Source organism: Falco biarmicus, chromosome Z (genome assembly GCF_023638135.1).
Source record: "Falco biarmicus isolate bFalBia1 chromosome Z, bFalBia1.pri, whole genome shotgun sequence".
NCBI lineage: Eukaryota > Metazoa > Chordata > Aves > Falconiformes > Falconidae > Falco > Falco biarmicus.
Genome location: NC_079311.1, coordinates 27,994,785 through 28,015,903, shown reverse-complemented (window position 1 = coordinate 28,015,903; position 21,119 = coordinate 27,994,785). Strand labels below are relative to the sequence as shown.

At 39.2% G+C, this 21,119-nt stretch overlaps 1 protein-coding gene across 5 annotated transcripts in view; it reads left to right on the top strand.

Annotated features, from left to right (window-relative positions):
• PAM (peptidylglycine alpha-amidating monooxygenase) overlaps positions 1–21,119 on the top strand; it is a 152,559-nt gene that overhangs the window by 58,252 nt on the left and 73,188 nt on the right. For all 5 annotated transcript variants that reach the window (XM_056324481.1, XM_056324482.1, XM_056324480.1 and 2 more), the window contains exons 2-3: positions 10,842–11,363; positions 12,441–12,561. In XM_056324481.1, coding sequence (XP_056180456.1) covers positions 11,272–11,363; positions 12,441–12,561 — 213 coding nt within the window. In that variant the 5' untranslated portion in view covers positions 10,842–11,271. The remainder of the gene's footprint in view (positions 1–10,841; positions 11,364–12,440; positions 12,562–21,119) is intronic.

Genomic DNA, 21,119 nt, shown 5'->3' with positions numbered 1-21,119 from the left:
TGAACTCTGACAAACCTGTTGAATTATTTTCATCTAGTGAAGTTGTTTGTGATTTTATGAAGCTACAATACTGTAAATCTCAGTTGAACTACATCACTTAGGCTGAATCTGTGGGAGGATATTTCCAATTTTAATCTGGAATGGCTCTTAAGAGTGTCCCAGTTAAGAGTGTTGTACTACATACATACAACTCAAGGAAAAAAAAAGTTCGGGTTTGTGGAGTTTTTTTCTGTGTGTGCATGTGAGGTAGAATACCAACAATCCTCTCCTTTACCTTTCTCTCAAAATCTTCTGCTAGAAGATTGACCACTTGTAACAAAATTGTAACATAAGCATTTTTCTTATTTTTTTTTTCTGGCACCCATACCTTTTTTTATTTGATAAGGTTAAGTTATTTTCAAAGTATATTCCCAGATAATAGTAATCCTGTTTACTGACAATAGTTCCCTTTATCTCATTCATCTAATGGTATGCTCCTCTTGAAGAAAATGTGTTTAGGTGGGTTTTTCCAGGGTGTGTATGTGGGATGCGTGTGTCTTGGATAGTGTTTGGATTGACAGGACATTCCAGCATCCTATTCAGGTGTTAAGCAAATAGGAACTGTGGAAGTAATTACAGCAGTGTACTCAGAAATAAGTTGTTCTAAACCAGGAATCTTGCACCATGCTTAAAGGTGCATTACAATCACATGACCAAGCAGAGCTAGAAGCTTGCTAGCATTAGAAGTTGTTCCCACACCTGCTGCTGTCCTCACTCCTAGCTACATATTGCTGTTTCTTTCTTTTTTCCAGCGCTTACGTTCATCCAGTACCTTTGTGAACCAGCTCACTAACCTGACAGAAAACTAGCCTAGGTTAAACCCCCCTGTGGTGGCCAGGGACAGGAAAAAAGAAAAGAAAGGAATGTCCTGTTTGATGAAAGTGAGCAACTTGCATGGCTCCGCAGTCTCACCAGCAGTGTAGTAGGGCTGTGCTCACAGGTACTCTGAGCAGTAGCTGTGCTACATCTCCTGTTGCCTGTGCTCTGTGAATTCGGCTGCTCACCCAGTCACTCCCAGATGCATTTTCTTTTGAATTAACCAGTCTAAAATAGCCATATGTGGTGGGTTGACCTTGACAGGCCACCAAGAGCCCACCAAGCTCCTCTATCACTCCTCCTCCATCAACAAGGACATGGGTCAAGATAAGGACAGGGACATTACTTGCCAGCTACTGTCACTAGCTTTAGGGAAATCAGTTTACTTTATTGCCAATTAAACAGAGTAGGATAATGAGAAATAAGAACAAATCTACAAATACCTATCCCTCTGCCCCTTTTTCCCAGGCTCAACTTCAGTCCCAACTCCTTTATCATCCCTCTGAGCAGTGCAGAGGGATGGGGAATGGAGGTTGCAGTCACTTCATAACACTTTTATCTGCTGCTCCTTCCTCCTCAGGTCCCTGCTGTATCATGGGATCCCATCCGTGGGAGACAGTTCTTCACAAACTGCTCCAGCATGGGTCCTCTTCCAGGGTTCAGTCCTTCAGGAATGGAGTGCTCCAGCATGGGCTCCTCTTCATGGGCTGCAGCTCCTCATAGGAACTTGCTCCAGTGTGGGCTCCGCACGAACTGCAGCTTCCTTCAGGGTACATCCACCTGCTCCAGTTTGGTGTCCTCCACAGGCTGCAGGGTGGATGTTTGCTCCACTGTGGTCCTCCAGGGGCTGCAGGGGGACAAACTGCTTCACCGTGGTCTTCTCCATGGGCTGCAGATGTATCTCTTCTCCCAGCACGTGGAGCATCTCCTCTCTCTCCTTCTCTGACTTTGGTGTCTGCAGAGTTGTTTCTGTCATGTTTTTCTCACGCATGGCTTCCAGCTGCTGTTAGTGTTTTGTCATTTCTTAAATACCTTAGTCATGGAGGCACCACCAGTGTTGCTGATGGGCTCAGCTTTGGGCAGCAGTAGATCCATCTTGGAGCCAGCTGAAACTGGCTCTCTCCCACATGGGGGCAGCTTCTGGTGTCTTCATAAGGAAGCCACCCCTGCAGCAGGACCCTTGCTACCAAAACCTTGCCATGTGAAGGCAGTACACCATATTAATAAAGTTCTACACATTGTGACTGGAAAAAAAAAAAAAGTGCTTTGCTCTTGTATGTGTATGTACCTTGGTGCATAAGGAATTCAGGGAGCCTGATTCAAAAGTCCTTCTCAGTGAAGGAACATGTGATGAATTTAATTCATAGATCATATGTAATGTGTAATTGAACTTAAATGTTTTAAATTATCTCGCATTTGCTTTATCCTTGGAGACTAATCCTCACTCTATAATACAGCTTCCCTTTATTATTTTCTGCTTTTGCATAACAAAGGGAAAAACAAAGGGCATCCTTATTACCTTGTGCCAGATTACTAATTACCAGATAGTGATCTGGATATTAAAATGAAAGTGGAGGCTTCTCATGTGTTTTCCCTTTTAAGCAAGTAATTGGTACCATCCAACTTGTTCATTTTCTCAGAATACAAATTAGCAGTTTGGTAAGATGTTGTCTTCAGTGAAAAGTGTTGATCTTCCCTGACAAGAGAATTTTACCTGTTTTGATACCTGGTCAAAGCAGAAGGATAACAAGGTGATGTGAATAAAATGTTTTTCAAATGCTATTAAAATGCAGAATGCAAGAACTAACACATGCTCTCTCTGGTCTTCAGACTTCTGAAAACTCTGTGACTCCCACAAGAAGAAAAAGAGATTTGGCACTTTACTGTTTTAATAGGGAGTGTTTTCAAGCAGTTTCATGAGTTTGTTTCATAATTATAAAAGATTGGATGTACACAAATGAAAAATCAGGTTATAAAAGTGATTTTCTGCTTGAAATATTCTGATGTTTTAGTAACACAAGCACATTGATACGGGAGCAGGAAATGATTTTTTGTGGTAGCCTGCATATTTCTGTTCTGTCAAAAGAAGTACAATCCTCATTCTTAAACAAGTTTATACCTGGTAGTTTACAGTACAATGATGGAGAAAATGAATAAAATTCTTACCTGGAATTGTAAAAATTTGAATATTGAAAATCTTAGCTTAGAATTCAGAAATTTATTTAACTTCCAGAATTTCCAAGATTAGTTTTAATTTGGTCTGAATCATACCAGCATGTATCTCTAGTTTATGTAGTATTCAATTTCCATCTTTTTCAGATACTTCTTTGTCTCACAGCTGAGTGTGCATTATTTTGAGAGTGGTATTTGTAATACTTCCTTTAGTAAAGGGGAGAAAATACAACTGAAGAGATAGTCCTAGGACAGCTCTACTTGTTAAATAAGCCAGTCTTAACATAGGCTACTTGGTAAGATCGCAGTGCAAGGCAGCAGTTAAAACTTTTTGCATCATTTTTCTTGTACGTTTTCTTCTCTTTTCACTGGTTAGAAAATTAACTGTCCTAGAAGTTGATCTGACAAAATCAGGTCTGCTTAGGCTTTGAAGTTTGCCCCTTTCAGTCATCTTGGAGGCGCTGAGGACAACAGCTATGGGCAGAGATTGGAGCCTGGGGTGACAGTGATTCTGGCACCTTGAGTTGTGCTTTTTGTGCTTCTGTTGGTTCTTCTGTTTTCCTTATGCATTTCCTGATGTGCACAAAAGAACTCTGAGGCTGATTTTAATTTCTATTTATTCTATAAATTAGGAGAGGATAATAAAATTCTTTTTTGTGTAATGCCTCTATAAATAATATCTTTGTTCTGTCTTTGCATAAACACATGTCATAATCTGTTTTCTTGCATCCTTTTGTTTCTGATTTCCATGACGGCTATTGCTGTATGAGTTGCCTACTAAGTATGATTCAAATGTTTCCTTTACTGTTCAGTGAACAGGGTTTGTTTATGGCTTGGGGTGATAGGGTTTATGATCTCTTTGCAATTCTCACTCCTTATCGCAGTTAGGAACCTGCAAGTCATGTTGTGAACCTGTTGATCTCAAAGAGGAAAAGGCAGAGTGTAAATGACAGCTCTTCATCCTCTTTGTCTTTGCTGTATAAAACTTGAGTTGAATTCAAAAGAAAGCTGTCTAGTAGGTAAAACTCTCCGTACCTGCTGAACTGGCAGAGTGTTCGAAGGATTTTGCTTTATTGATTTTTCTAGGTACAGATAGTCTGTCTTCACATAGGAAGCAGAATTCACTTTCCCGGTAGGACACCCATAAAAACTGCTTCATCTAACAAGGAGCACATACATTGTTAACAGGTCAGCAAAGTCCTTCAAAGTAAGTTTAGATATTCAGCTGTGCAGCTTTTTTCATAAATTGTGTTGCCCTTATAAACCATCCTTTTAAGCACTGCTTAATGTGAATTTTCATTTACTACTTCTAGTCAAATAGGAAATAAGTACACATTGTCCAACTTGAATATATTTGGAAAGCATGCAAAGAGTAAATCCATTTAGAAAGTATTCAATTTCACTGCTGTAATACACACAAGAAAATTAAAGAAGTTTGTAATTCAGTGCATAAATACTGTGCTTCCTCTGATGGAGTGGACAATAGGTTTCTTGTCATGAAATATTTCTTTTAAAAATATGCAGTGTACTTATGCTCAGCAGATCAAATTCTAGAGAAGGTTGTTCATGAAAACAGCAACAAGAGCAATCTTATTTTTGTTTTTTTCCTTTGGTATCCATATCTGGAAGAGTAGCAGAAGATAAAAATTTGTGAAATCTAAATTAAACCAAGAGGCAAACTATATTTGACAACTTAAAATTCTCATTTTAAAATAGTATCCTTTACTATTACACCATATCCACTGTGGATTGCTACCAAAACAGGGGATTCCTTTCAGCCCCAGGTGGATGCTCACACCACTTCTGTTGTGATAGAAGTACAGCAGCTGCCTGCTGGCATACTGACCAGTTGATCTGATGGAAATTTAACACATTGCTGCAGTGAGCAGGGAGGAGGGTGTCATTTCACAGAGCAAAAGGAGGAAAATACAAGACAGCCTACAATTTACAGTGGGTTTGGTATATGGAGAAAATTTTTCATTTTGGAGTAACAGTCCACGGAAGTCTAGTTCAAGGCAACTTCTTCTACTCTAAAAAAAACCTCATTAGTTCTGGGGTGACTTATAATCATGTTCTAAGTGTTTTTCTGTAAAACTATGCAAAAAAAAAAAAAAATTGCTTCAAGTAAAGTAAAGAGTTCTCCACAAACAATGTAACAAAGCTTTAAGGAAGAATTTTCTAAAATGATAAATCTATTATTTAATACAAAAAGTTTGGTAAAAACATGACACAGAAGTCAGGATGTTTTTTGATACTTAGTTAAAAATAAAAACCAGATCTCTAAATACTGGGTTGCATTTGTTTGACCATACGTTGCATTAAAAGTTGTGTAGGCCCTGTGTTTTCTGTGATCATGGTTTCATTGGTGTCCAAACGATGTTAAGCTGTAAAGGAGCTTACCGGAGGAGAATTTTCTTGGCTTTCCTGGCATTTTCTTATCCATTCGTTGTCCTGCATGGGTAGTGGAGTTGTAAAAGTAGCCAACAAACCTAACTTGGGAAACAAAGTTTTCATCATCTGCTCACACAATACAAAGGGAAAATCCTTTGTATCATCTGTCCTTGGTGCCTTTTAGCTTCTCCATATCATGGGGAATGCTAGAACTTGCATGGTTGTAACCCCTGATCCACATCATCTGGCATCAGTTTCTCTGAGATTGGTTTGCTACTTTTAAATGACATACTGAAGTGGTCATATATAGATAACTTCTAAAGGTTGAAAGATTTTATTGCCACAGACTTAGAGAATGCTTGAGGTTGGAAGGGGACCTCTGGAGGTCTTCTGGTCCAACACACTGTTCAGACAAGGCCACCTAAAGCCAAGGGCCCATGACCATGGCCAGGTGGGTCCTGAGTACTTCTAAGGATGGAGACTCTGTGACCTCTCTGGTCAACCCATGCCAGTGCTCAGTCACCATCAAAATGAAAAAGTCTTTCCTGGTGCCTGGAGGAAGCCTCCAGTATTTCAATTTGTGCCCATTGACTCTGGTCCTATTATAGTATAGAAGAGAATCACAGAATCATTCAGGTTGGAAAAAGAAAACCTGTAAGATCATTGAGTCCAAGTGTTAACCTAACACTACCAAGGCCACCGCTAAGCCATGGCCCTCAGAACCATATCTACGTATATCCCTCCAGGGATGGTAACTCAACTACTTCTCTGGGCAGCTGGTTCCAATGCTTCACCACCCTTTCGGTGAAAAAATTTTTCTTAATATCCAATCTAAATCTCCCCTGGTACAACTTGAGGCTGTTTCATCTTGTTTGGCGCTTGTTGTGTAAGAGAAGAGACCGACCCCCACCTGCCTACAGCTTCCTCTCAGGTCATTGTGGAAAGCGATAACATCTCCCCTCAGCCTCATTTTCTTCAGGCTAAACAACCCCAGTTCCCTCAGCTGCTTCCCTACAGGACTTTTCTCTAGACCTCTTACCAGCTTTGTTGCCCTTCTTTGGGCACTCCATCACCTCTGTGTCCCTCTTGAAGCGAGGAGCCCAAAACTGAATCACCAGGGCCAAGTACAGGCGAACAGGGGAACAACCACTTCCATGGTCCTGCTGGCCACACTGCTTCTGATACAGGCCAGGGTGCTGCTGGCCACCTGGGCCCCCTGGGCACACTGCTGGCTCCTGCCCAGCCGGCCGTCACCCAGCACCCCCAGGCCCTTTCCCACCAGGCACTTTCCAGCCGCTCTGCCCCAGCCTGTAGCGCTGCGTGGGGCTGGTGTGACCCAAGGGCAGGACCCAGCACTTCTCCTTGTTGAACCTCATACAGTTGGCCTTGGCCCATCAGTGCAGCCTGTCCAGATCCCTCTGCAGAGCCTTCCTGTCCTCAAGCAGATCAACACTCCCTGCCCGCGCCCCCCCCCCCCAAGCTTGGTGTCATCTGGGTGGCCTCAATTTCCTCAGCCAGATCGTTGACAAAGATATTGAACGAGCTGTCAACTGGCTTCATACCTTTTGCACACTACCTTCAAGTATTTATATATGTTGAGCTTTTCCTTCTCTAGGCTCAACTGTCCAAGCTTATTCAGCCTTTCCTCAGAGGAGAGGTGCTGCAGTCCCTTCATGGCTATTCCTTGGACCCTCGCCAGTATGTCCATGTCTCTCTCGTACTGGGAAGCCCAGCACTGGACACAGGACTTGAGGTGTGGTCTCACCAGGGCTGAGTAGAGGGGAAGGATCGTCTCTCCTGACCTGCTGGCAATACTTTGGCTAATGCAGCCAAGGATACCATTAGCCTTCTTTGCAGCAAGGGCACATTGATGGCTCATGTTCAGTTTGGTGTCTACAAGGACCCCCAAGGCCTTTTCTGCCAAGCTGCTTTCCAGCTGCTTTCCTCCAGCACGTACTGGTGGCTGCAGTTGTTCCTTCTCAGGTGCAGGACTTTGCACTTTCTCCTCCTTGTTGAACTTCAGGAGGTTGCTGTCAGCCCATTTCTCCAGCCTGTCAAGGTCTCTCTGCGTGGCAGCAAGCCCGCATGTCCTATCAGCTATTCCTTCCAGTCCGGTAGCATCACTGTTATACATCTGTGTTTCTGATAACTGTTCTCCCAACCTTTAGATACCTAGCTGTTTTGTGAGATGTTTTTTATTGATGTTGAGACTTAAGAGGTTGTCTAGTTTGACAGCTTCTTGCCAAAAGCTTTTTGTGTTTATCTTTGACCAAAGTGTCATAAGTAGCTATATTTAGCGTGTTAATGAATCCCTAAGCTGATCCCACAACATATTGATTTTCCTGTGTTATTAAGAAGCAAAGTGCTTCAACTTGGAGGCCTAGCTGCAGTTCATATGTTGAACTGGCTATTGTTTATATACCTGATCGTTGCTTAAGCTTAAAGTTTTGTCCAAGATGACCTGTGGACTCTCTGCTCTAGCTGAAGACAGAGCTCAAGTAATCCTTGATTTCAATGTATGAGAAACAACAAAAAAGAGATTAAACTATGATAAATTATAATTTGTGATAGACTTTCATATGAGTCTGTAAGCTTTGACCATCTTATTTGTTTTTTCTTTGAAGGTAGTAGTGGTTGAAGGTGAGGTACATGCTTCTGGCTTGTTCACTTGGTAATGTATATAAAATGTTCTAGTGACTAAACTGAAAACAAGAAATTATTACAATTATTACTTTATGAACTTGTGGTTAATACAAGTAGTTTGGAAAATGATCATTTAATTGCTACTCTTTTAAAAGACTCACTGTTTAATTTGTATCACATCATATTGAAATATTTTTTACTTTATGTTACATGCCACTTTGAACTGTATTTTGAATTTCAGCTTCTTGGCCACTTTTTTTCTTTTTTTTTTTTTTTTCCTCTTGTCCTGTTCAGTAAGAATCTTTGTGCTAGTTGTTGTTGGCTGTTTTGTTTTTCTTTACTCCCTTGTTTTATATATTTGTTTTCTCCTGTGTCTGGGTGGGGCATGTGATATAAACTAACATGTTTACGTTGCCCAATGTAATTTTCATCTCCCTTTCTCACCTTTTACTCTAGTCTTTGTCATTAATTACATCTTTTTCACTTCACTTCTTCTGTTCCCTTGGGATCTCCTACCCCAAATTGAAAGCAAAACAGTAGTATCAAGATGTCCACATAATGAACTAAGTAACTGTGTAATCTTATTATTGAATCTCCCATGCTCACATTTTTCCCTTGTTATCTGGTATTCTTGTATATTGCATCACATCTAAAATTACATTGAAATCTCTTCAGGATAGTGCTGCCCTTGTTTGTTTTCCTTCTTCTCTCCCATGTGTAAAATTTGGTGCAGCGATCTAATCTTAAGTACCAGGTGAATTAAACTTTTATCCGTTTCATATCCACGCGTCTGGTAAAACTGTAGTAAAAAAAAAGCTTGTGGATGAAATTGGCCCATTTTTTCAGTAGAATGTACAGATGTTAGGCATACATGTATTGATCTTACTACAAATTTGATTTCTTTGCTTTTTTAGATAATTTCAGTTTATTATTCTTTGGGTTTTTTCCTCTTTTTTTCTGGTCAGCATTCTAAAAGCCATGAATCTTCAGGCAGTTGTCAGTAACATTAGGAGGTGTCCTGGTGATTTTTACTATCACCATGCTTAACTCGACAGTGAGAACTGAAAGCTGCTGTAAATAAACTGTTATATTTCAAATTGGGAGGGACTACTAATGATGGGGTTTCTCAGTGGCTTTCTTTTATTAATTTGTATACCAGGTAGATATTTTGAACAGGCTTTGTGTAACTAACCTCAGACTTCAGGTGGCTTACAAAGATGCTGAACAGTTACTGTCACATAATTGTACCTTAAAGAGTAAAAGTAATGAAGCTTTCTGGTTTTGTAGTTGTCTCAACTTTTTCATGAATCATATTACACTTGTGGGGTTATTTTTAATGATTTTTAGTTTTCATCATAGTACAGTCTTTCATATGTGTTGCAGCTTTCCATAGTTCACTAGTGAAGACAATTTAAATCACAGATGTGAAGCCATGCTATTTTATATTTAAAAAAAAAAAAAAAAAAAAGAATTAGACTTGTATCATTGCTTGCATGAATGGACAGCTTAGGTATGTTTTGGGCAAGCTGAAAACTAAGATGAAGTCTAATTTTAGTTGTTTGTGACTGAATCACTTATTTCATCCTTCAATGAATAAAATGTGCATGTTTAATGATGATTTATATAGTCAGTTTTTTTAATAGTTCAGTGCAAACCTAGCATAATGGCTAAACAACAAGCAGGTTGCTAACATGGTTTCCTAGTCTATGCATAAGCATTTTGTTTCATAAGAGGCCTTTTCGATACATGTGCCCTGAGATGGAAGTGATTTTTCGTAAAACCCATGAATTTTAATTGTGTTTCATGTTAGAATCCTTCTTTTCTATATCATCCTTATAGCAGTATTTTAACTATATCTTCCAGGGGCTGGGAGATAGTTGGTTTGGGTGGGTTTTGCCTATTAATATTTATCTTAAAAGCATTACTCCAGTATTAATTTTAAAGATCTGATTTTTATTATGACTTGAAATTTTTTTGTCTGCCAGAATTGGAATGCTCAATAAAAATACTAGTATATGTCTTCAGTAATACACAGTGTGATTTTCTAGCATAGTTGTAAAAACACTTAAAATTTTGAAATTAAAATGTTGCATCAACTAAAATGGGAAAGTAAGAACAGTTAAAGCAATAAGGAGAGTAATGGTTTATGCTGATACAGCCTTGATATATGAAAGGGTAGAAAACTGTTCAACTAATACAGTTTGATCTCAATAGTTCTTGATGCAGTATTTCCAAAAATAATTTCTAAGTATCAGTTTTCTGAAATGGATATAAAAAGTAGCAAGAGTACATAAGAAACAAATACCTTAATGACATTATGGTGTATTACAGGTTGTATTAGAAGTAAAATGTTCTCCCAGCCTGCAGTATGTGTAAAAATATTTAACAATAGTAGCTAAAATTTACAAACCTTGATTCTTGCCGTGTCAGCATTTGGCTTTTTTTTGCTGCTTGTAGAACACATTACAGTAGTGTTTCTGTGTGTAAAATACTCCATGTTTTACATTTTCCATATTGAAGTTTTTTTTCTATTTCTTCCTATCATGTGAAATGTGTTCGAGGGTGTGTTTTGTGTATCAATATGAAATGTGTTGATTTCTGACCCTGTATCGATGGGAGAGGAGGAAAAGGAGGAATCAACAGACTTCATGCAATCTTCACTGGGCTGGGCTAGAGCTTGTGAAAGAATTTACTAATGTATTAAAATGCCTCAACAGGGATTTGCTGAGAACTAATGCTGTAATGTGTTAGTCATCCTTTATCTGCTTCTGTTTTTACAGGTTCTGAAGGATGACTGACGCTGGTTTCAGCGATGCCGCTTGGAGTCTCCAGCACTGTGGATTGATAAGTAACATGCAGATTTAACTGCACAACCTGGGGAGAAAGCATAAGGAGTGCTACTGCTTTTCAGGTCCTTAAGTGGACAGAAGCACGGTGTCATCTATCTGCAAGGGAAAATTCTTCAACAGATTTTTACAGCTAATAATAAAGACGACATAGCATCATCCACCTTCTTGATTTACAGCACATCACCTTCCAAGACAGATGGTCTGTCAGAAGCTGGGGGATGCCTGTGGAGCACATAATAATGAAGTCGTGAATTGATGCTGCTGCTGCTGCTGCTGCCGCCTAATTGTCAGGATCACAGCCGATAGAACTGCCCTGCCCTTTTTCTGCTCGCTTAATCAGGCCAGGAACAGCAGGGTGGACATGGCTGGCCTCATTAACAACCTGCTAATACTATTTCTTGTTTTTCAAAACATCTGTTTGGGTTTTAGAAGCCCACTTTCTGTCTTTAAGAGGTGGGTTATGTGGGAAGATCTTATGTGTTGAATGCATGCAGTATGAAGTATGAAAAAGCATGTCCTAGATAAAAACATGTGTGGTATTTGTTCAGTTTTGCTCACTTGCTCTAAACTATCTTACTGCAATTTTGAAATGGTGCTCTTGTCACGTTGAAGACAGAAACTCTTGTTTTATCCATAGGTTGCTCTATAAAATGTGAGGTTAGAATGATAAAACAAATTAATAGATTTTTTTAGGTAACGCCACAGATATGTTTGAGACTACACAGGGAGTAAATATATTTCAGCTGCTCAAGTTAGCTTGCAGTATAACATAGTGTTTTAACAAGAAAGTATCAATTAGCTTGAAACGGGGCAATTGTGGAAACCTGGAGGGGATTTGGATGCAAAATTGCATAAGTAAACTTTATTGTGGACAAGGGAAGTAGCCTCTTAATTCTCAAAAGAAGTGTTCTATTGTTTGTCAGGTATGTTGGGCACTGGAGTTGTTACCACATCACTTTATATTTATATATATACATGAGTATACATACTCAAAGTCTGTATCAGTGTAGTAGCATGTTTCAGATGTCTCATCATTTAGTTCTTTACAGTGCTCTACATTTTTTTTTACAATTTGCTTATATATTGCATTCAATACAGACTTTGATATTTACATGAAGTTGTAAAACCATTTTACTTCATTACTTATAATGGGAGTTGCTGTAAATGTTGTGATGTTGGAATTAAAAGTTCCCCCGTTACCATTGTGAATGATTAACAGTACTTGACATTTTCTAGTGAATTATTTTTCTATCTGCACGTCATGTACCTCAGATAATTGTTTAGATGAGTTGACAGGTTACGTTTTCAGGAATATTTTTCCAAACCAGTCAGCCTGATTGCTCAAAGGAACTACTTCAGTATCTTGGTAACTAAGAGGTTTTCATCGGCTCATGAAGGACTGAAATTTCCAGATCAATCCTGGAGCTATTCAGCATTGTTAAACGTCTTTACTAGTTCTGAAAACCTTTCTATTTAGAAAGACAGAACAAAAATGAGGTTTTTTTAAAATCTTTCTCCTTCTTTTTAAAGGTATAAAGATACCACCAGATCTCTTTCCAGTGAATGCCTTGGAAGTGACCAGACAGTGATTTCACTTGGTCTGTCAGATTTTGCATTGGACATTCGCATGCCTGGTGTGACACCTAAGCAGGTGAGAGAAATGTAGTTTTTCTTTTTGCCACTTACTTTTTTTTTTTTATAAGCTAGGAAAATAAAGCCTTGCCTACAATATCACTCCCATAAAGTGAACAAAAAAAAAGGGTAACAGGTACATGTATGTCCAAAGAAAAGTAGGAAACAGAAAAATATTCTTAAATGAGAGAAAAATCTTTTCATTCGATTAATTTTGTTTGTAAATTCTTGGTTTCACAAACTGAATTGCTGAAGTTGGAGAAATAGGAGTTGTATTAAAGTGAAATATTTACAGCTGTGCTAGTAAGACATACATTTATTTAGAGCTGCAGTTTACACCAAATCTCAGATGATGCTACAGTGACTTCAGTTACTTTAAGTTGAATATTGCTGCAAGTTTAGCAGTTGTTGAGAGGAAACAACCAAAAAGCATTTTATAAGGGTAATCCCTTTGAGTCATTATTTTAAACCCTTAAAATACTACAGGAGAACTACTGTAAACAAGTTACAATGGTATATACTCTTTCAGGTTTGAAGTTGTTTGTCTTCTACTGAGCCAAGTGAGTAAAAATGAAGACAAAAGTAAAGATTTTTAGCATTAGCATTTTTAAGATTCACATAGAAGAGATTCTGCATTCATCTTCACACGTAGTTTCATTAAGCAGGATAAACAATGATTAATGGGGTCTTTTTGAAGTGAGGCAACATGATTTATATATGCCATTAAAAGACCCTACGTCTCTTTTAGAGGTCTGCAGATGCTTGGAAAGAGCAGGATGTTGTGCTGCAGTAGATGATGACTCATTGTTGCAGATAGCACTTTCTAAAAATACTGAAGGGAAATGACATTTTCAGTTATTGAGGAGCACCTCTTTCAAACATGTAGTTTAGAGCAAGTGGTTTCATTCCAGTGAGTGCAAAATAAATACAGTTCCTGCTAGATCTTATTTGTCTGCAACAAAATATTAAACTTTTCTTTTAGGAGTGAAAAATAGTCTCATTTCATCCAGGTGCACATTTGAAATTATGTTTCATTGATTTTTACCTGAGGAGCCATTAGTTGAAGAGCTAGGGAACCCATATGAAGGGGTCAGTCACTTCAGATTCCTATTAAAAAAAAAAACCCAACCAAACCCCAACACAAACAACAAAAGGTGTGACAATTAATAGAGAGGACATTATACTTTTCATATTTGTGTGTACCTATACCAAACAGCCTTTATGTACACAATAAACTGAAATGCTACAGTCTAGTGTATATTTGGGGGAAGGATGGGGGGAAAACAGCAACAGAAAGCAACTTACCACATTAATTCCTGAAAAGGTAAGTGAAAATAATCAATAACTAGCCTTACGTATTTTTAAGTCTAGCTTTTATTTTCCTTTCTCAGTCTTGCCTACCCTTCTCATTTCACTTCCTTCTTCCACAGTGTCCCACACTAACTGTACAGGAAATGTGGTTCCCATTTAGAGCAACTTAAACACCGATACGCTCAGCAAGAAGCAATGGCAGAAAAGACAATCTTCATTTTCTTGCAGTTCACAGAAGGAGATACCCAACAGGTTCATAGTTCTAGTGCTGTTAGTTCATTTTTGTGGCAGAAAGAACATGAAATGGAAGGATCCTCTTTAGAAAGTAAATTCTTCTGTAGTGGCTTCCTTGTACCTCACTATCTTCTTCACGTGCCTCTTGGCCCTAAATGTGGGCAGATGTTTTTAGTGACCCTGGATCTGCTATGAGTTGAAGTTGTCCATGCTGATTTATATATAAGAGCATAAGTTGGCAGTTGAACTCAGTGATCCTTGTGGGTCCCTTCCAACTTGATATATTCTATGATTGTATGGTATACAGGTTTCTGCTTTCAGGGTCTATCTGCAAGTTTATCTCTACTCATGAAAGGTGCAAAAATAAACCAAAGAGCAAGAATCATAGAATGGTTTGGGTTGGAAGGGACCTAAAACTTCATCTAGTTTCAACACCCCTGCCATGAGCAGGGACACCTGCCTCTAGACCAGGTTGCTCAAGGCCCCATCCAACCTGGCCTTGAACACTCCCAGGGACAGGACATCCACAACTTCTCTGGGTAACCTGTTCCAGGGTCTCACCACCCTCACAGTAAGTAATTTCTTCCTAATATGTACTCCAAATATACCCTCTTTTAGTTTAAAACCATTACTCGCTGTTCGATCGCTACAGGCGCTGCTAAACAAGTCTGTCCCCATCTTTCTTTATAAGCCAATGTTAAGTATTGAAAGGCTGCTATAAGGTCTCCCTGAAGCCTTCTCTTCTTCAGGCTGAACACCACCAACCTTCTCAGCCTGTCCTCATAGGAGAGGTGTTCCAGCCCTCCGACCATCTTTGTGGCCCCCCTCTGGACTCGCTCCAACAGGTCCATGTCCTTCTTATGCTGGGGGCTCCAGACTTGACCGCAGTACTCTGGGTGAGGTCTCACGAGAGCAGAGTAGAGGGACAGAATCACCTCCCTTGACCTGCTGGCCGCACTTCTTTTGATGCAGCCCGGGATTTGGCTGGCTTTCTGGGCTGCAAGCGCACATCGTCAGGCCGTGTTGAGCTTTTTGTCCACCAGCACCCCCAAGTCCTTCTCCTCAGGGCTGCTGTCAATCCATCCTCTGCCCAGCCTGTACTGATACTGGGCGTTGCACCAACCCAGGTGCAGGACTTGTTGACCTGCATGAGGCTCACTCTGTCCCACCTCTGAAGCCTGTCAAGGTCCGTCTTGGTGGCATCCCTTCCCTCCAGCATGTCAACCGCATCACACAGCTTGGTGTCATTGGCAAACTTGCTGAGGGTGCACTCGATCTCGCTGTCTGTGTCGCCGGCAAAGATGTTGAACAGCACCATCCCAGTATGGACCCCTGAGGAATGCCACTCATCACCAGTCTCCACTTGAACGTCAAGGTGTTGACCACAACTTTCTGAGTGTAACCGTTGCAAGTGGTCCACCTGGCAAATCCATGTCTTTCCAGTTAAAGACAAAGTCATGTGGGACCATGTCAAAAGGTTTGCACAAGTCCAGGTAGATAGCATCAGTCACTCTTACCTCATCCATCAACACTGTAACACCGTCATAGAAAGCCAGCAGATTTGTCAGGCATGATTTGCCCTTGGTGAAGCCATGTTCATTTTCAGCAATCACCTCCTTATTTTCCATGTCCCTTACCATAGGTTCCAGAAGGGTCTACTCCATGATCTGGTCAGGCACCAAGGCAAGAGTAACGGGCCTGTAGTTTCCTGGGTCTTCCATATTTCCCTTTTTAAAAATGAAGGTTATGTTTCCCCTTTTCCAGCCCATGAGAACTTCACCAGACTGCCATGACTGCTGAAATATGATGAATAGTGGCTTAGCCACTTCATTTGCCAGTTCCTGCAGGCCTTGCTTATGCATCTCATCGGGTCCCATGGACTTATGCACCTTCGCATTCCTTCGATGGCCTTGAACCCAGTTGCCGCCTATAGCAAGCAGTTCGTCATTTGCCCAATCCCTGTCTTTTTGTTCTGCAGCTTGGGCGGTGTGCCTGGAGCACTTGTCAGTGAAGACCAAGGCAAAAAAGTTACTGAGTACCTCAGCCTTCTCTATGTCCTGGTTAACCAGGTGTCCTGTTCCCTTGCAGAGAGGGCCCATGTTTTCCCTAGTCTTTCTTTTATCACTGTCTTACCTATAGAAGCTTTTCTTGTTGCCCTTGATGTCCCTGGCCAGATTTAATTTTACCAGGGCTTTAGCTTTCCTAACTGATCCTGGGCTGCTCAGACAGTTTCTCTGAAGAGGACAAGTGCAATTGCTAAAATGCTTTAAGGGCTTTCTGGAGGTATATCACTATTGTGCCTATGACCAATTGCAGTTCCTGAGTTGTCAAGCATAACAATTTATATGGGAAAGGCAGGAAAAAAAAACCGAGGAGGAGCAGAAATTACTAGAGAACGGAAGAGTACCTTTAGAGCAACACTGCTATGTTCTGTGCTCTCTCTTCTTTGTCATGCATTTTTTTGAAGAGAAAATCTTGTTTCAGCTGGATTGTTATGAATTCTGAATTCGCTGTTTGGCCACAGCTTAGTGCTTTCAGGAGACTTCGCAAACTGAATTCTTCTGGCCTCTTTCTTGCTTTGTGGTATGCACATGACAGCTTTATCTGGAGTCTCAGCTAACTAACAGAAAGGTGTCTAATGGAACTAACCAGTTCTTTGTTTACAGTTTATGACCAGCATGACCTGCAGTAAAGGTACAATCAGAAGGTTCATGTAACATAAGAATTGTTTGGAAGGGCTGGAGTCGTTGGTTATTTAGTCAAAAATATCTCCAAGCTGGAAAAAGAAGGGGAACTTCTGAAATAGTACTGCTGATGAGTTTTTCCATAGCATCACTGTAGACAGTTTTATTTAATTTTATTTTCCAAGGTTCTTGATACTCCAGCTTCCCAGATAATTCTTACTGAAAACAGATACTGAGAATTAATGTCTTTGGATTCTAAGAAGTCTAACCATCAGCATGTATTCCCTGAAACTGCAATGAATTTTTGGTACTACCAGTAAGGTTGTACCTAGATTATGAGCATTCACATTGTTGTTTTGGAATAATTACTGTAGGAGTCATTGCATTTTCTTAATGTAGGGGCATTCAGCTAACACACAGGTTAAGCTCTGTAAAATAAGTGCCTGGTTCATGGAGGAAACACATACACATTTCCAAATAGGATAAGGAGGGAGAAGAAACCCCAAACGATTTTGTATCATTTGCATAAGTAATGCCTTAGAATTGTGGAGGCTGTATAATTCTTGGTGGAAGGATTTGCAAATGGCTGGAGCCAAGTTTAATGTCTGGCCTTGTATTGGTAGCTTAGTGGCATAAAAATTCAGTCTTTCTATCTGGTGTTGTCAAGACTGTGGGAAGACTGTGGTTGCCAAAAACCTTGCATCTTTTTTTCCAATTAGTTACTAGACTCATAGTGACTTTGGGGGTTTGGCAGGGTGGGGAGAGGGTCAGGTTGCCTTACATTCTGTAGCTGCAGCTGCCCCGTGGGTGAACATGAGAACCAACCCGTTACACAGCTTAGGAGTGCACTAACTGTGCAGATCTGCCCCTGGGTTGTGCATTCTTTCAGCACAAGTACTGAACATGAACATTCATGTGAAACTGTTCCAAGCACTCCTTATGAACAGGGCCACTGAAGTGTATATTCAAGCGTACAAATGTGGAAATCGGCGTGGTAGGATAGTTCTCCAGCCCAGTTAATAAATGTGGTTTATATTTGTTGACGCTTTTGAACAATACTATCTCTTGTAAGTGGGGGAAAAAATATCAGTACTTCCTTTTTTTTTCTTAATAGTTATTCCAGTTACACAGTAGGGAAAAATGCAAGTAAGATATCATGTGAAGAATAATTTTGGTGTGCTGCTGAAGGGTGGAGGACACTAAGAGCTGTGGAGACAAGACTGAAGGGCTTCTTCAGTTTTGAGGGAAATATTCTATAATCATTCTTTATACTTACGATAATTATAAGAAAACTATCCCTCTGCACAGTAAATTAATATTATGTTAGGACTGCTGTATGTTTTACCTTCCAAGAAGGGTTGGGATCAGCTCATTTTGAAAACTAAATTTCAGATAAAAACACAGTATTACTAAGCAAATTGAAGGTTATTTTGTGAAAACAGCATTATAAACATAGGGTAAATATGTTTACTCTGCCTTTAACACAGTTTTCCTGCTGTGAATATCTGTTGTTGCTACAAATCAAATAAGAAACATTGATAAAAAATTATAGTACAATTAAAACTGTATCTCGGGTAAGTTTTTTCATAGTTTATTTGGATTTTTTAATTAATTACTGCTATGTTTGAGGCTGAATAAACCTTTCATTGGTACATTAATTTTGGTACAGCATTGGCTGAGTTCTTAAATATACACTTGAAACTTCATAAATATTGACAAAGACACAAAAAAGTGGCAAAAGATGTTATTTTCCGGGGAATTGTTAGTGTGGAGGGGTTCTAGTCTAGTGGATGTTGCAAGATTTTTGTGGGGTTTGGGTTAAAAATAAAGATAAAAATACATAAAATGAGAAGGAGATTTGATTTTTCGGTACCCATGAATTACTGGCACCTCTTCTGTACTACTGCTACAACAACCAAGTTGAGATCTTGACCTAAGTTCCCCCAAGACTTGGTGTGACTCCGGATAAAGTTGTGTGAATGACTTATTACTTGGTGTGAAATTCTGTAAAAAGTAGAATTTAGTTACTTATATGAATCTGGACCCTGGATCAGTGAAATTTAATGACAGAGATTTGTGAGAAGCGATGCAATTATTAGTTAGTAATGGCCCTTATTAATAACAAAGATTCTTCCTTTAAAGAAAAGGAAGAGGGGGCAAGAGATGAGAGGGGAAAGTGTGGGGGCTTTCTCTTCCCTCATCCCCAGTATGCTTTGGAAAGGCAGCCTGTTGCACTTTGGAATTCTATTCATCTCATCTTTTCACTTTTTTTGGAAACATCTGAATTGTTGGGCTTGTGCATAGTGGAGCAATCTCACATTTTCCCCCCTGCTTGTTTCTTATTCAAGTTGAAGTCTACATAATAATTTTCTTCTGAATAAGATCAAATGTTCACCTTCATGCTTGCAGAGCTTCTTATGATGAAGTAGAGCAAACAGGACAGAATTATTGTGGATTCTGCAATGTGCCTTTTGTAATGCTTTTAGTGTCACAAATTCCTGTTCTTCATGTGTTTGAACTCTGGAACATTGCCAATGGCAGATAAGCAACCAAAATCTGTTTTGTTGAATCCAATAATTGTTTTTCATTTGTTCATTTTATCTAATTAGCTAAATACAGCCTGGCTAGTAAGTCAGAAACAAAGTTGAAGAGTCCCATCCTTGGGACTATGCCAGGATGAGTTTTCATGCCAGTAATGGAAAAGACTTCAGAACGACCACATTGATTGACTGCATTATCCATTTGGCCAAGCAATCTCTTCTCTGACTACACCTGATAGCACTTATTTATGGAAAGACCATAAGAGGTAGGATAGCGGAGTAGTAATGCAGAAACTAGAACATACACTCCCTGTTTACAGTAAGAATGAGAAGTTGCTGGCTTGGAGTTTTAGTCCAGACTATCATATTAAACAGATGGTGATAGTTCTGTATTTCATTAATTGGTGGAATAGATTTTAACTCATAGATGATCTTGGATATGTATTTTTTTTCCAGATATGTTTCGTTCCTTTTAAGAAGTTATTAGAAGCATTTTGAAAAGGGTTGTATTTTGGGTAATTTTGTGGGTTTGTTCCCTTGTTTCTCTGCTTTTGAAAAATACATTTTGATAAGGAAGAAGGGGAGATAAACTTTTTTAAGACAATGTGTGTAATAGGATGGAATAGTAGGAAATGTTAAGGGGTATGAGACTACACCATGAGTAATAAGGAGTGTTTACAATCCAGTGCTTTGCCTGTACTGATACCTATAAGCATGTCATGTTAAAGTAACTGCTGGCCAGGATCTTTCATTTATAAAAGGGAGTCACTTCAGATTACTTTGGAGGACAACCTGAAGATGATTAATGTAAGGCAATACAAACAATTAATGAACAGATGTAAAGTAAAAAACTTTGAATATTCCCTTTCTTCTCCCTGCTCTCCACTACCCTGTTTCTTCTCCAAAGCAGTGGGTCTCATTAGTTACTTTTTTTAATTTTTGTTTTGCTCTTAAAGAAAACTTTGCTCTTTCTTAGGATTAAAGTCCAAAAGGCACATCAGATTACCAAAGAACCTGTCTCTAAACTGTCCAGTGTAGAGTAGATTGGAATTGAAGAGAGATGACAAAGAACATGGAAGAGGGATGTTTAACTAGGACAGTTGCTACTCGTAGATGTGTTATAACATTGACTCAGAGAGACATGACCGAGTTCTGCAACAGCTCAGTTATATGAGTAGCATAATACGATTTTAATACATCTGTAATTTCCAGTTAACACTCTTAATTTAAAAATAGAGCCAAAATTATTAGTACATGTAGACTTCTAATAATTTTTGTAGATGTTATGAAGTTACAAAATCTTAGCCATTGCATCCATGATAGGTCCTAATATTCTTTTCTTAACTAATTTAATGCTTCATTGGGTAAATGATACTTTTTTAATAAAGTAATTATAAATTATTAAAAAAATCAAAGAAAACATGTCATACTTATTTTTAGTCCATGCTGTTTCTAAATTCAATTTGTATTTAAAGACGAAATATCTACTCTTTACTACAGTGTGAAGCATTGCTGCCATCGGATTTCAAAGTTTGGGTATAAGGTTGTAAATGAAGGATGGTTTCTTTTTTTAAAATCTACTTCTGAACCCAGGTTAAATTGAAAAGGTAGAATATTTCCTTTTCTATTTCTAGAAGGCTTTAGTATGTTCACTCTGTAAATGCATGTAACTGAAGTACACAAAGACATTCATATCAGTTGTATCAGGTGACCGCTGTTAATCCTTCCCAACTTCTAGCAAAACCACCACAAATGATTTCTTACCTGTGCATATCACTGCTTTGTGTAACCACATACTGTTATCACCA